This window comes from Manacus candei, unplaced genomic scaffold (assembly GCF_025592945.1).
Source record: "Manacus candei isolate 608988 ecotype Guabito, Panama unplaced genomic scaffold, ASM2559294v1 h1tg000063l, whole genome shotgun sequence".
NCBI classification, from domain to species: Eukaryota; Metazoa; Chordata; class Aves; order Passeriformes; family Pipridae; genus Manacus; species Manacus candei.
Genome location: NW_026138111.1, coordinates 3,368,132 through 3,384,784, shown reverse-complemented (window position 1 = coordinate 3,384,784; position 16,653 = coordinate 3,368,132). Strand labels below are relative to the sequence as shown.

The 16,653-nt window shown below is 35.3% G+C and overlaps 1 protein-coding gene across 2 annotated transcripts in view; it reads left to right on the top strand.

The window, feature by feature from the left end:
* LRRK2 (leucine rich repeat kinase 2) overlaps nucleotides 1-16,653 on the top strand; it is a 64,898-nt gene that overhangs the window by 35,095 nt on the left and 13,150 nt on the right. For both annotated transcript variants that reach the window (XM_051805205.1, XM_051805204.1), the window contains 18 exons: nucleotides 731-879; nucleotides 2,494-2,587; nucleotides 3,709-3,895; nucleotides 4,278-4,459; nucleotides 4,950-5,179; nucleotides 6,191-6,318; nucleotides 7,550-7,768; nucleotides 8,508-8,709; nucleotides 9,319-9,407; nucleotides 9,973-10,160; nucleotides 11,033-11,187; nucleotides 12,176-12,322; nucleotides 12,477-12,668; nucleotides 13,397-13,543; nucleotides 13,841-13,941; nucleotides 14,112-14,302; nucleotides 15,127-15,287; nucleotides 16,080-16,250. In XM_051805205.1, coding sequence (XP_051661165.1) covers nucleotides 731-879; nucleotides 2,494-2,587; nucleotides 3,709-3,895; nucleotides 4,278-4,459; nucleotides 4,950-5,179; nucleotides 6,191-6,318; nucleotides 7,550-7,768; nucleotides 8,508-8,709; nucleotides 9,319-9,407; nucleotides 9,973-10,160; nucleotides 11,033-11,187; nucleotides 12,176-12,322; nucleotides 12,477-12,668; nucleotides 13,397-13,543; nucleotides 13,841-13,941; nucleotides 14,112-14,302; nucleotides 15,127-15,287; nucleotides 16,080-16,250 — 2,933 coding nt within the window. The remainder of the gene's footprint in view (nucleotides 1-730; nucleotides 880-2,493; nucleotides 2,588-3,708; nucleotides 3,896-4,277; nucleotides 4,460-4,949; nucleotides 5,180-6,190; nucleotides 6,319-7,549; nucleotides 7,769-8,507; nucleotides 8,710-9,318; nucleotides 9,408-9,972; nucleotides 10,161-11,032; nucleotides 11,188-12,175; nucleotides 12,323-12,476; nucleotides 12,669-13,396; nucleotides 13,544-13,840; nucleotides 13,942-14,111; nucleotides 14,303-15,126; nucleotides 15,288-16,079; nucleotides 16,251-16,653) is intronic.

Genomic DNA, 16,653 nt, shown 5'->3' with positions numbered 1-16,653 from the left:
AATGACAGAAATATGAGAAAATATGTAGTTTTTTGTTTACCAGCACTTATTATCATATATGTTAGTGAGTGAGATAATTCATACCTATATAGCATTCTTAAGAATGTAGTTGGTTATATTTCTGTAAACTGCAGAAACTGTCCCATTTATTTCCTACAGTTTATGCTAAATAAGATGGTGAACTTTATTAGTAATACTACCCTTGCAAAACAGTACTGCATGATTCTTTTGTGTCTGTATTTTCAGGATCTTTGTCTCTTTCTGGTGCTCGTCTCCCCAGAATACATTGTTTGTAACATTATATACTCATCCTGAATTGTATTCCCCACATATGGAACTCATTTTTTTAACTTTTTTTGGGTTGATAGTAATTGTGTGACTGTAATCCTGCAAACACGTATCTTAAGTACACAGAACCCCTCATAAATGCAACAATCTTCTTTTGTGTGGGATTGAGCTCCAGTATGTAATCAGAAAATGACACCTTGTAATATATTCTGCCACTTGCTCTCCAAATTAATTTAACCAATCTTAATATCTGTCACATTATTCCATGTTGCCACATGTGCCAGTGTTTTTGCTGACTGGTCAATGTTTATATAGCTAAAGTCTTCTTTTTGTTTTGCCAATGTAAGGATGACATTGTCAGATCAACACTACTTGTTTTCATGTTCTACCTAATAGTTTCTAAGTAAAACATGGATTATTGTCTTTCTTTTTGTTATCACAGAAACAAAATTTCATGCCTGTGTTCACCCATATGCTTGAAAGAATTGAAAATTTTAAACATTAGTAAAAACAACATTTCATCCCTTGCTGAGAATGTTTTCATGGGCTGTACAAAACTGGAGCAGTTCAACGCCAGGATGAATGCTCTTGGTAAGTGTTGCCAAAACAGAATCCACCTTCTAGAAACTGCTCTAAGTCACAAAATTCCTCTGCCACAGCATTTGGACTCTTGTGACAACAGGAAAGAATACCACATATGCTTGTCCTTGGTTATACAGTTCCTTAAGCTTCAGCTTTTCATCGCTGAAGGATGGAGTATGCGTCCAGCCATTTGATGTGACTCAGCTAACTCCTCTTGTTTCTACATTTGTAGTGGATGCCGAAAAAATGATGGAGTGTAGTTGAGATTGTACATGCTGTTGAGGAAGGTTCAAGAGAGAGGAAATTGTTCAGATTTAGCTTGCAAATCTAGTATTAATACTGTACTGAAATACATAGAAGCATCCTAGCTTGTGCCAGAAAGAGTTTTGGGCCCCTCACTACAAGACATTGAGGTGCCGGAGTCAATCCAGAGAAGGGCAACAGAGATGGTGAAGAGTCTGGAGCACAAGTCTGATGAGGAGCAGCTGAGGGAGCTGGGGTTGTTTAGCCTGGAGGCTCAGTGGAGACCTTATCACTCTTTACAAATACCTGAAAGGAGGTCATGGCCAGGTGGAGGTCGGTCTCTTCTCCCAGGTAACAAGAGATAGGACAAGAGTAAATGTCCTCAAGTTGTGCAAGGAGAGGTTTAGATTGGATATTAGGGAAAATTTCTTCACTGAAAGCCCTGGAACAGGCTGCCCAGGGAAGTGGTGGTGTCACCATCCCTGGAGGTATTTAAAAGACATGTGGATGTGAACCTTAGGGCCATAGTTTAGTGGTGGACTTGGCAAGGCTGGGTTAATGACTGAACTCAGTGATCTTAGCGGTCTTTTCCAAACTTATATTCAGAATAAGACAGAATGTTTGGTTCAGTTGCCTGAATGCAGGTGTCATTTGAGAAGCCCTGAAGTATCCCACTTGGCTTGCAGCTTGTGGTCTAGAAAAAGCAGGTCTTCCATAGCTCTTGTGTTTTATCTTTAAGCTTTGTGCAGACAGCTCAGGTACCACTAGGCAGATCCCCTTCAGTAGAACCCAGTGTTAAGGAACTGAACTGAGTCCATCTAGAGTGTGTGTCAGTAACTTAGCTTATTTTATGCAAAGGTGTCAAATCAATTTATCTATGGAAATTACAAATTGCATAACTTAGATTTTTAATGATACTGTGGGAGTTCATAAGTTACTGTCATAATTTATTCTGTCTTCAAGGCATAAACCCTTCCATTTTGAAATTATTTTCACATTATTTCAGAAGGTAACTTATAACTGCATTAAACACAGCTGAACCATTAGACTCATTTTTATATGAATAAGACCTAACACATCCTGAGTCATATGAGAATCTTATGCATACTGGCAATACAGTAAAGTGTAAGTAAGATTATTTCAGTGCTTAATGCCACTATGAGATGAAGGATAATAATATGTAATGTGTTAAAAGCCAATATATTACTTAATTTTGGGAGTTTAGTTTTAAATGGGCTTTAAAAAAAAGATCTGAATTCTGCCTTGATAGATGGTACAAAGACCTATGTATGAAAATGATAGACTGACATTTTAGTCTGTCTTTGATTCTGGAAAATTCCAGCCTTAAAAATAATAAGATTAACCTCTTTTCTGCTCTAGAAAGAATACCTGACTTGTCATCCAGCATAACAAGTTTAAAATTATCCCAAAATTGTTTTGTTAATGTTCCAGAAGCAGTTCTTCTTCTACCACAGTAAGTTATTATTTTATTTATTGAAGTTAACATCAAATTCTTGATGAAGAAAATCTGGTGGCAAGACCTTTGTTAAGCAGAAAATTCTGCATGACTTTGTTAAGCAGAAAATTCTGCATGCACTACTGATTCTCAGGAAATCCTTTCTAACAGGTTAAATCCAGAACATAGTAGCTTTTAACTGAAGACAAACTAGTCACATTTTCTTCATGATTTTGAGAAATTCTGTTCCTCAGATTCAAATCACTATTGTTGAAAATATATTGCTTGACAGTTGAAGCTGACAATTCTTGCTGAGAAGACCAGAATTCATTTAATATTTTCTTGTAACCAACAATAAAAAGATATTGGCAATTTTTCCTTTTTGAGTTCTGCAGACTTTGCACAAGGCTACTGAGGTTGGTTTTTCACTCCCCAAATAACACAAGATACTTATTCTCAAAGAATAACACTTCCTCTAAAAAGAATTGTGATAAAGATGCATGTGACATTTATTTTGCTATACCTTCAAAGCATTACTCATGTGAAAATTGCACTTCTGCTTTTTTTTATAAAGTTGATGACCTTAACAGATCACTAGAATCAGATTGTGGAAGGAGTGCTTGGAAGGGTTGATCAAATCAGTTATGTGATAGGTGTGGGTAGATGTGAGTGCTGGTGGCACCATGGAGAGGGCAGATCCACAGATTTGTGAACTTACATTAATGAAATTTACGTATTTCATGTCATTATTAATGTGATATTACACAGTTTCAGCATGCTAACATTTATATTCATGGCAGCAGAGTTAATAGATGTGTTGAAAAAGCTGCATCTTTCAGGTTCTACATCTCCCAGCTCAGACAAATCAATAAGGCATTGCATGGAATTTTGTATGCTTCATGTTTCACAGTTACATAAACAGCATATTTGTCCAACAGATGTAGAACTCTATAATTTATGCACATACATCTATTTACAAACATGTCTACTTCAGTCTGCATTTCTGTCAGAAAACCATCTGTTCTGACAGCTAATCCATTTATTTGTTCATTAAAAACTAATATATTTCCAATTCCAGTTAATCTGGGTTTTATTTTTTCATTTTCTAACTTCTCTCTTTTTTATTTTCATGTTTTTAGTTTGCGATCAGTAGACTTAAGCCAAAACAAGATTGTAAGCCTGCCTGGACCAATGCACTGGAAATCATTAAACTTAAGGGAGCTGTTATTTAATCATAATCAAATAGACATCTTGGACTTGAGTGAAAAGGCATGTGCATGGTCTAGGCTAGAAAAGCTACACCTGTCCCACAACAAGTTAAAGGAGGTAAAGTGTAAGATTCCATCTAAAGAAAATTAAGTCATCTTTCAATTGAATGCAATTTTTCAATGTTCATTTTATTTTCGTGTCACCTCTCATACCATTGTACATTGTATAGTGAAATGGTATGTAAGTGCAAATACTACTTCCTGTGAATGAAAATCACCATATTCTATTCAGCTTTTCTGCCTGGAATGTGTCCTATAATCTGTTTGTATAATGAATTACTTATGCATCCTTCCTCTATTAGTGTGGGATATTAGGCCTGTTTATTAAAAAACCCTACACTGCAACAAAAGTAATACCTAGTTTTGTTAAATATTTAATCTATTCATGCTAATAACTTTTTTTCAATGTATAATTGTCCATTAAATGTTCTTTTATTTAGATTCCTCCTCAGATTGGCTTCCTAGAGAACTTGACTTCTCTGGATGTAAGTCATAATCCCGATTTGAGATTCTTTCCAGATGAAATGGGAAGACTGTCCAAAATCTGGGACCTTCCTTTGGAAGGACTCCATCTTAATTTAGACTTCAAACATGTGGGATGCAAAGCCAGAGACATTATCAGGTTTGTTGCCCTATTGTTCTTGAAAATCCCTTTTTTGCTTTCTTGGGATATGCAGGAAGCATTAGTTTTGAAAAGACGTGCTGGTTTGTCATGTGAAATCCAGCATGCTGCTCTATGGAAGGTTTCATGTCATATCAACACACACACATAAAATAGATTAGAGTGATTTAGACCTCTTGATTATTATCTCTTTAATTTGATGCTTCTAAAAACTATGCAATAAATGGTGCTTACCAATTATTTGTAGTACATTTCTTGTGTTTCCCAGTACATTGCACAGAACACAATTTTGGGGTAATCACAAAACAAAAAAGGACACATTATGAACTAAACTTTAGCTTTCAAATCATAAATTAGAATAGAAAATTAAAAGATGTTGAAAATTGGAAGAAAATGGTATGGTTTTAGGTATTTCCTTGTTCTTGAGTTCTGTTGATATTTTTCTCTATTATACACTTCTGTGAGTTTTGCAAACTTTTTTTTATATCAGATTTCTTCAACAACGACTGAAGAAGGCTGTACCTTATAACAGAATGAAGCTCATGATTGTTGGAAACACTGGCAGTGGGAAAACAACCCTGTTGCAACAACTAATGAAAATCAAACGAACGGAGTTGGGCTCTCCGAAAGCTACAGTAGGCATTGATGTAAAAGACTGGATCATTCAAGGGAAAGGCAAAATGAAGAAAGAGCTTATATTAAATGTGTGGGATTTTGGAGGTATTTCATGAGCTTATTGTCCTTTACTTTTCTAACATGTTAATGCATTACTTAATCCTAGAGTCAGCTGTGGAAATTTGAACTGGGGACAGTATAATCACACAAATTTACACCTGAAGTCCAGTGACCACTTACAAATTAGTGTATTCTGTAAATTAGCAGCTGATCCCTCAAATTTAACTAAAGCCTCAGGAATTTCTCATCACCAAATGTGGTCTGACCACACATTTCAACCATAGCACTTTAGAATAGTCATTTCAAAATAGTAAGAAACAGCTTGTAATCACCAAAAGAATCTTCCACTCAACTCTGATTCTCCCTTTTATAGTCTGGGTCTCTCTAGGCTCTACCATATCACAGGTTTGTAAGGTCACAGAAAACAAAGCACTTAGGAAGAGTCTTTGAGCCTTGGATTTTTGGGAAACTTTCTAAGTTTGAGGTACTACAGAAACACTTCTAAAATTCAGGTCTATTTTAGGCTATAGAAAAGTTATTTTTAAACAGTGGACTGTTATCATTTAAATAGAGTCTATTATCACAATGCACAGATGAGCAGTATTCAAGTTGGATGTCCAGCTTCAACTGTGATGTTAAATCATGTGAATTTAGGAGTCTTATTTTGAAGTTGCATGAAAGATAGGAGAAAGGGAAGGAAGAAGGTAGAAGGGATGGAAGGAGTGAGAGGGAAAATCAGTATTGGAGTTTTAAAAGAATCATGACCTTTCAAGTTGTCTTTGCAGCGACCATGTTTATCCAGTTGTTAAATCTTACACTTCTTGATTTAAAACTAGCTTATATGTTTCAACACTATACTTCAGTCAATGAGCTACCACAGAGTACCTACCTAAAACTCATAGTTACTATGGGCTTTCTCTCAATTCAGATAAATTTCTGCAAACATTAATTTCACTGATAAATTGGTGGTCTGAGAGTAAATGTTCTGCTGCCTTTTTGTGATCTGAAGATGTTCAGTCAAGGAAGTACTAACCAATGGAAATTTCTGATCATTAGGACAAGAAGAGTTTTACAGTACCCATCCTCATTTTATGACCCAAAGAGCTTTATACCTTGCTGTTTATGATCTTAGCAAAGGACAAGCAGAGGTGGATGCTATGAAGCCATGGCTTTTTAACATCAAGGTAAGCCACATGGAGTGGAATTCCGCTTTCCAGGGAGCTGTATGGGGACAGCAAATTAACCACAAATATTTTTAGATAGGGGAAGAGGAAAAAACCTCATCAGAAAATAAAAATTAAGGTTATACAAGAGCTGAAATACATTGTGTGTTGGATATGAAAATATTTTTAAACATACGAAAATGATCAGCACCATTTTTTATTTAAAATGGTACAAAGTGATGTGCAAAAAAATAGTTTGTATATTCTGGCAATATTTTGAATTGACTGATAAAAATAAGAAAGGGATAGTATTAAAGGAATGGTGAGTCAAACCTGCTGTTTTCTTTTACAACAGTGTAAATTCTGGTGAAATCAGAATTAGACTAATTTAAAACTGACTAGATGCAGGTTTTAAATCATGCTATTAAGTGTATGCTTAGCATCCTGTTCTGAATAGGAATGATTCCAGAACTATGGTAGGGAAATTGATCTAAGAATCTGCCTATATATTTTTCCTTTGCTCTCTGTGTTTTCTGTGTGCTCTATGTGGAGTGAGCATTACTTGTCTTTTCCTTTTGAAGGATGGTTAACCATGACTGGGCAATACAATCACATAAAGAGTTTTTATACTGATTCTGTTTGGTAAACTTGTCTTTTTCAGTCTTTGCACCTTGAGAAGAGATACAGGACAGAGGGTAGCAGTCAGTTTAGTGTTGATAAAGACCATTTCTGATGTGTTCTCCTTTGCTATGTAGTACTTGCTGATGTTTCATCGCTGCACTGTTCCAATGACAACTAGAAAAGTGACATTTCTTTTAGCTTTTCCATTTTGTTGGATGTTCTCAATGAAAAGTGTCTCTCCTACTTTACTGGCAATGCTGTTAATTTGCAAAGAATTAAATCCAGATCTACACTCCTTCCATTTAGAAAAAAATGATTTTTTAATATTTCTGTTTTGAAATAGACTGCTCTGTTGAAAAATATGTTTTGGATTTATAGGCTAATGCATCCTTATTGTCTTATCCAGTCAAGACTATTATATGGGATTGCAGTTTAAACTTAGTCTGAATAAAGACATGAAATAGGAGATTTCAAAACTTAGTTAAGAGAGATATATTTAAAAAGGGAGAAACAGTAGCTATTTTCATTTTATTGATTGTTTTTACTAAATTGCTCACATTTTATGTGGATATAAAACACTAAAATCAACATTCACTATTGAGTTAATCAACAGTATGGATCTTACTAACAGGCTCGAGCTTCAACATCCCCCGTCATTCTTGTTGGCACTCATTTAGATGTTTCTGATGAAATGCAACGTAAGGCCTGCATGAGTAAAATTACTAGAGAGCTGTTGAATAAGCGAGGCTTCCCAGCAATCCAAGATTGTCACTTTGTGAATGCTACAGAGGAATCTGATTCCATTATCAGACTTCGGAAAATAATAATAAAGGAGAGTCTTCATTTCAAGGTAAGCTACATACTGTTTGTAATGTTGAAAACATTCTAGTTTTAGTTAAGTGAATAAATTTTTAAACATTAACACATAATTAAATACATTTTAGTGTGATAGCAAACTCATCTTGCCTTCATAAAACATTATGCAAAGCAAAATAATGAAAGAAAATCACCAGGTTTGTTTTAATTTCACTTTCTACCAAAAAAACCCAACTTAGTAAAAATCCCAGCTAAATTCTGTTTTCAAGCACTAGGAACATAAATTGAATACTTAATTAAAATGAGCCATCTTCTTCTTACAAAGAAATTTAATTAAAAACTGGTTTTGTTGGGTGTCTTAAACATGTAAAACTAAATGTTTGCATCATGTGTTAATAAGTGCAATAAGTGTTGCAAGATTTCAAGGGACCAGGAAATATGATTTTGTGATTTCTGAAAACCAGCTAATTTTCCATTACTGATTTCATTTTACATAGCGTGAAACTATTCCTAGAAAGAGGAAAGTGAATTAAAGCAGGAAAATAAGATCTTGTGCACTGAGTGATCCTCCTAAACTGGAGAATCTGCACTTGTAGTTCTATTGTCTCCAAAGTCATCTTACCCACTAAGTCATGTTACTCAATAAATGAATGTTCCTGTTCCTTCTTGCTGCTACTATTGAGTGGACATACCCACCTTACATCTTGGGTTTACTGTCTGCAATTCACATGAATAAATTATTACATTTAATATTACTGTTCCTAATTTTACAGATCAGAGATCAACCAGTGGTTGGTCAGCTGATTCCTGACAGCTACCTGGAGCTGGAAAAGAGAATTTTGCTGGAACGCAGAAATGTCCCCGTTGAATTTCCTGTGATCGATCAGAAACGCTTACTGGAACTGGTGCAAGAAAACCAGTTACAATTGGATGAAAATGAACTCCCTCACGCAATTCACTTTCTCAATGAATCAGGTAAAATGCTGTCTTCAGTGTGTGTTTGTTAGCACTTTTTTGCAAATCTGCAGCAGACAGACTTGTACACCTTTTTAAATCTTTCACAAGGTTGCCACAAAGTGGTGAGCTGAAGTGTCTAAGCTTGGGTAACATTAGTGTGTTAAACCAGGTTGTTAGGAAGGGAATTCCATGGTATGAAGGATCACTACTGTAACAATTTATATCTCTTGTTCCTCCTTGAAAACATCATACCTGCTTGTTAGACAGCACAATTGCTGGAGAAAGATGCAATTGTTCCAATAGCTCAAATACAATAATGGTTAGAGGAATACATGTAATAGCTTATGTCAGTGCACTTCCTAAGATTGAGTAATAAACCACACAGAGCTTGGCAAAAAAGCAAGTCAGATTACAAATCTAATGAAAAGTCTGAAAATAAATGTAAAGCTGAACAAACCATGATTTCATTCTACTGTTCTGAGATACTGACATAAATTCAATAGCTGTTTTTATTATTCAAATTGCTTATGTCAAGTCACATAAGGAAAACAGCCCAGAGTGGGGTGTTTACTTTGCTTAATATGGAGCTTGAACAATGCATTGCTAATTACAGTATTCTTTATGCAGGTGTTCTTCTTCATTTTCAAGACCCAGCACTACAGCTAAGAGATCTGTATTTTGTAGATCCTAAGTGGCTCTGTAAAATCATGGCACAGGTTAGACTCTGATTACTTTCTGGGTATGGATTCATGGTATATTTTCCCCTGCCTGAAACCACTGTACCTTGTCAGTGATTCTTCTTTACCTTTTCATTATTTGTTCATGATCTAGAATTTTCTCAGGGCTCAGATTGTTTTATCCATCTCTTTCTCTTGCCTTCTGGACAAGTAACTATCTCATTGCTTCTATGTTCTTTCACTCTAATGTCCAACATAACTTAAACTGCAATGGACAGAAGAATACTTGTAGAATAAAAAGACCCCATGGATGCAAAGTAATTGTACAATATGTTGTGACAGGTTGAGATGAAAGCTGGAACTTTGGGTTAAAGATGTAAGAAGGGTTACCTGTAGACAGGTTACATTCTGTCACTGCTGTTGTCATGCTGTTCTAGCATTATGGAAATGTTTGGTTTCACTGTGAAAGGGAGTCCGTTTCTAACCCCCTTTCCCCCCTCCCAAAATATTAGGCTATACCAAATATTTCAGGGAATAAAGTTTGTCAGGAAAATACAATCTAATGATGAATGTACACCTAAAATTTTTTTACTTTTTTTGAAAGATTCTGATGGTGAAAGTGGAAGGCTGTTCTAAATATCCTAAAGGAATTGTAAAGCGTTCAGATGTAGAAAAATTCCTTTTAAAGAAGAGCAAGTTTCCTAAGATCTATATGTCACAATACTTCAAGCTTCTGGAAAAGTTTCAGATTGCTTTGCCATTAGGAGAGGATCAGCTACTAATCCCAAGCAGGTAAGCAAAGAGTTAAATCCACAAATGACAGCCATAGAGATAGATCAAAATAAAAACTGATCATCAGAGCAATTTGGTGTATGAAAGCATGATACATACTTTGTATAGTACACTTTAGTAAATGCTTTTGGAAGGGGCATGTTAAGCTGATCTTGTAACAGATAAAGCTTACACTTTATCAGCATGGTGGGTAAATGGAATCTATAAATGCTAAAATGCTTTAAGAGGATAATATTTCTTTTACAGTTACCATGCTTCAAGACTACAGCAGGGAGATTATAATTTAGCTTCACATAGCAGTTTGCCAGCATTACAGATATTTATTGCAATATAAAAGATAACCATGAAATTCTATAACCTATTTGCTTGAAGTGAGAACCACAGACAAGTTATTCATAGGCAGTATGTCTTCCAAACAGTGCAGATATTAAATGTGGTGACTAAAAAAAAGCATTATGACTCTGAATGTGGTATTTTTGTTATATCTGAAGCAGATAACACAGTTTCTCTGCCTCAGTTACAGATTTCCCTGGTATGTTTAATAATGCTTATGTTGCTGATTAGGCTTTCTGTGTCCTTCAGAGTCCTGGGATATGAAGATTTTATCCTGCCTTATATATGTCTCGGATTTTTCTCACATTTACATTCAATATCTAATGATTGTTAGTGAGGTTCTGATGGGTTTAAATTACAGCAGAACTTCACTTTAGCACAAGCAAGCAGAATAAGCAGATACACTGTCAGCTCCCTGATCATCTGAATCATATATTCATTAATAAATAATACATTTTACATAATAAATAATATATGACAGTAGTCAGTTTGGATAAAGTACATAATCAAATACTGTCTTAATACTTTTATTCTTTCAGTTTGTCTGATCACAGACCTGTTATTGAGCTTCCCCACTGTGAAAATTCAGAAATTATCATCAGGCTTTATGAGATGCCGTACTTTCCTATGGGATTTTGGTCCAGGCTGATCAACAGGTTGCTTGAAATATCACCTTACATGCTGTCAGGAAGAGGTACAAATCTTTATCTTCAAAAGTAATAGTGAGCATGTTTCCTTTGAATGCCAACACCTGCATGTTAAAGCTCTAATCCCCAACGTTGTTTTGCATTAGCTAATCTCTGACCACTTCACAAATGTGATAAAAGGACAGGGGTCATCTTTGTAACTTAGAAATATCTAGGAATAGATAGCACCTGATCTTCACAGTGGTGTGCAAAAGAAAGTGAAGGTTGTAAGCAGCCTATTTCTCTCCTTCACATGCTAGACATAGAGGAAATCCTTATGTTTATGCAATATTGCTGTTTGCTTCCACAAAGAATACTGGAAAGGATGCGTCTTCCACACAGAAAAACTAACTGCTTTCCTTCAGATTCGTTGATCCTCCCTTTATGAAAGTCTAAAAATAGAAGGAGGGGATGCATCTTTAGTGTCTTTCCAATAATTCTGTGTTTTGTGTAGACCTATCTGCTGAACTTTGCAATTTCATTCACCTTTGTTTCCTTCATGTGTGATTTTTGAATTTCAGGTGTGAAAAACGTGCATTGCTAATGCTTTACAAATATCATTTATGCCTGCTGTCCTGGCATTCAAATTTCTTCTGAGTGTTAAATTCCAGACGCATCCTGCAATTTCATGAGTCTGTGACAGGGGAAAAATTTAAATAATTGGGTTTTTTCATTTATTGCCTAAGATATTCTATGCTTGAACCTGAATGTACCTAAGCATTTCTGTAATGCCTACCTGCTACATGACTTATCATCTGATTAAATATTTATAGTTTGTGGATATACCTTATAGAACTGAGCACCAGTTGATATATATTCAGCTTTTGTGGGGCTATGCTGCCTGCAAAGTTTTAGCCTTTATTTTGTTTATTGTTTGGGTAGGTATGATCCTACTATCATAAGTTAACATTCAAAGTACTATGAATTATTCTGAAAATTTTAAAGTTGACATTCATATTTGATATCAGATTTTTAATCTTATTTCGTATTTTCTAGAACGAGCTCTTCGTCCTAACAGAATGTATTGGAGACAAGGCATCTACTTGAATTGGTCTCCCGAGGCTTATTGTCTAGTGGAATCAGCAGTATTTGACAACAATCCTGACAGTTTTTTGAAAATTACGGCACCTTCTTGCAGAAAAGGTTAATTATCCCTGAGCCTGATTTTTGCTCCAGTTTGATTGCAGCTTGGCATTTTGGTCTGTTGTGCTTTTGCCTTTGGAATGCAGAGTTTATCTTCGTAATTAAAAGTATGGCAGATTGAGTCTGTAATTTCCCTTCTTTTGGTTTCTTAAAGGGTGCATCCTTTTGGGGCAAGTTGTGGATCACATAGATTCTCTTATGGAGGAATGGTTTCCAGGTTTGTTGGATATAGATGTATGTGGTGAAGGGGAAACACTGTTGAAGAAATGGGCTCTGTACAGCTTTCAAGATGGTGAAGAACACCAAAAAATACTACTTGATGACTTACTTAGAAAGGCTGAAGAAGGTATGTATTTATGCCATTTGAGGTATATAGAGGTACACTTGTATGTAGACAAATATTATGCAACATCCCCTTTATAACATTTGGGTACTTCATGTTATTTTAAAATGTTTCATTTCTTTAAGAAAGAATTACAGTATAAATCAAAAGTAACTTATTCTTCTTTTGTGTAAGATCTGTCTAGTATATATATAAGTACAGAATATGAGACAGATTGCAGCTACTCTGTGTAGTCGTGTAAAAATGGCAATAATGAAAAGAATCATTTTGTTGTAATATTGAGAATGCAGCTTCATTCATGGAACTGAATCCAACACATTGTAAAACTGATGCTTGATCTTTTGGTTGGATCATGTAGAGCAGTAATTTAAAATGCAGTATTCAGGGTGACACTCTACATACAGCATTCTTTCTTTTTACAGACAGAAAAATAATCTCTTGGTTAGTTTGGTGTTGTTAAGTAGCAACAGTTTTTATCACATTTAGTTGGTACATATACAGAACCTTGAAAATACTTAAATGTGGAAGATCCAAGAATTTGAATGGCAAACTTAATTAGTATTTATGTATGTGTGTGCATGTGTGTGTATATATATATATATATGCACATGTATGAATCTAATTTTAGGTATGGTGGTCTTATGCACTCACAGAGATCCATGTACCTCTCAGTGCCTTTTGAATGATGACTGCCCTTCTGTTTTTTTCATTTTCTCATTTTTTTTTCTTAGGTGACCTTTTGGTAAATCCAGATCAACCAAGACAGACCATTCCAATTGCTCAGATTGCTCCTGATCTGATATTGGCTGATTTGCCTAGAAATATTATGTTGAACAATGATGACCTGGAATTTGATGAAGCTCCTGAATTTCTCCTGGGTAAGCATTATTTTGTAGAGTTTGTTGTTTTTAAAAGAGATTATGTAAACAAATCTACTGGAGTTGGTTCTGCAACATTTTATAGATTTCTTTTCTGAAGAAATGTATTATCAAATTTTTAATTTTCCTTTAACTTGTATGCTAGGATACTGTTTTTTATGTGTTTAGATTACTGATTGTGAAGCTTAACACAGTAGATGATCACACATTTTAAAACTGAACCCTTTCAGGTAATTTTTTTGAGAAATGGTTGTTGTCTCTGTTTATAATAGTCTTTTCAATTGTATTGTTCAAAAGGTGATGGTGGATTTGGATCTGTGTACCGTGCATCCTATGGTGGAGAAGAGGTTGCTGTAAAGATTTTCAATAAACATACTTCCCTCAGGCTCCTAAGACAGGTAAGAAATATTGCCCTTTTTTTCTGTAGTGCTGCTCTTGGAATGCCCACCCTAGCAAAGGGCTTTAAACATTTAAGTAAATTGCAAGTCTCCAGAACATTCCCTAGTTTACTCCAGAGACACAGAGGTTATGGTATTGGCATTATTTCATCTGATTTTACAATTTACAGGAGCTTGCAGTGCTTTGTCACCTCCATCACCCCAGTTTAGTGTCTTTGCTGGCTGCTGCAATCCGGCCCCGGATGCTGGTGATGGAATTAGCCCTTAAAGGATCTCTTGACCGTTTGCTTCAACAAGACAATGCAAGTTTAACTAGAATACTTCAGCACAGGATAGCTCTACATGTAGCTGATGGCTTAAGGTAAATGTGACTTTTGCATTGCTGTAGAAACAGGGTATAGCTGCATATAAGATACATTGCAGATGAAAGGCTTCTATTTTCTCATATCCCAAGGAGAATATTCCCTGGGTCAGACAAATGCTTTTATTTTTATGGTTGATTAGCTGATATATAACACGGACTTTTGTTACCTGTGTTTTTTTTCTGCTGACAAATAATCCTGAGATTAGCTCACTTGGTTAGAGCATATTGCTAATAATACCAAGGTTGTGAGTTTAATCCCTCTCCAGGCCATTCATGTAGGAGTTGGTCTCTATGATCCTTGTGGATCCCTTCCAACTGAGAATGCTCAGTGATTCTGATTCTGTCATGCTCATATAAGCAGGAAAATTGCAAGAGCTCTAGGTGCAATTTCTATGCGGCTGTTGATTTTGTATTGAAATGTCAAAGAAATTAATTTAGTGCATTTCTAAAGTTCTGAAAGTCCCTGAATGACCTTGGGATCTAGTGCAGTGTGACTTTAAAATTACAAAACCTGCAAAGGGACTCAGGAATCAATGAAACTTAAACTTCTAAGATTCAGTTTTCAAACTGCCGACAACTCTTCAAATAAGACTTGGTACTAAAATACTGCAATGTGTATGTGCCAGTAAATAGTATTTCAGAACAATTCTAAATCATCATGCAGTAAAGGAGCATCATGTTAGTGATGTTTGACATTTTTAACACAATAGTTCACATCTGAAAGCACGATTTACTGTTGTGGGAATATTGCACTCAGTGTGTGTGTACAGATGAATCCCTGACTTATGGATGCTTTCAGTAAATATTTTTTCGATTAATAGGTACCTGCATTCAGCAATGATCATCTACCGTGATTTAAAGCCTCACAACGTGTTGCTTTTTACCTTATATCCCAATTCAGCTGTTATTGCAAAAATAGCTGACTATGGCATCGCCCAGTATTGTTGCCGAATGGGAATAAAAACCTCAGAGGGCACACCAGGTATGGAAATATGCTTTGATTTATGGTTCATTATGTCCAAAAATAGCTAGTATGATTTTTATGTAGTCTGTAAAAAGTAACTCAAATCTGTACTTTCTAGTCATAATCACCATAAGTAGTCCTAATCATATTACAAGTTGTGATGCCAGATATATACCTCTTGCATTTTCTTCCTGTTCACGTTTTAACCCCTTATCAAGGAATACACTAAAGGTTTAAAAGGAGAACAAATGAAATTACATGCCTTCATCATCATTTTTTGCTGTTTTCATATGGTTACTGTGATATTGAAATTATACTGCTAAAATGTGTTGTTTAATTTCCAGTAGTCCATACATAGGTCTTAATGATTTTTAAAGGCAATAAATGCTTGCACTGTTCCCCGACTTAAGAGAGAATCTATTAGCATTCATTCTAAAGCACTGAGCAATGCAACCACTTTGAAAAGTGCCTTTATGTCTTTTAAATTGTGCGTGAGTGTGACCTCAAGTGTGAAATGTTAGGCCCTCAGTAACAACTGCAGACTTGCCCTTCATTTTCAGCATTCATTGATAAAGTAATTATTTTATGTAATGGTGCAGGAGCTCTGTGATTGATGTACTGTCCCTTTCCTTTATACTTGCTGCTGATATTTTTGGATGTCTGCCAAATACAAACTATTGCCAGCCCAGAAATAGTGTGCTGTTTTTGGTTTACTTCCTGTGACGTTTTCATCAATAATTTACTTTTTAAAGTATAAAGATGGCTTCATCTTGATATGAAAATAACTATTAATGAATGATTTATTTGCAGGATTTCGAGCACCAGAGGTTGCCAGAGGAAATGTTATTTACAATCAGCAAGCTGATGTTTATTCATTTGGCTTGCTGCTTTATGACATTTTAACAGGAGGAGGTAGAATAATGGAAGGCTTGAAGTTTCCAAATGAATTTGATGAATTAGCAATTCAAGGGAAATTACCAGGTATGCCTTGTTTCTTAAAGTTTTAATATTTGTCCTGCCTCTTTCAAAAATAGCATCTCTTTTGAATTGTGTTGTATCTGGCAGTGATCAGAGAAGGAGACTAAATAACAGCAATTTTTAGAATCTTCCCCTAATTTCATATCGTCTCGAAATTGTGAGAAATAGACATATATTCAGTATCACATTGATTGTAATTCCACTGCAATTTCAAAGAATCTAGCGGGTTCACTTTGTAAAGAAATAGAGATTTTGTGTACTTGGGACTTCATCCAGAGCCAGCTAAAATGGATGTTGCTGAAGGTACCATCTATAATGCATGTCATGCACAAAGGTAAACACAATTCCACTTTTGTTCTTTGATTGAGATATATTATATTAAGATATCCATTACTTAAAAGCTGTA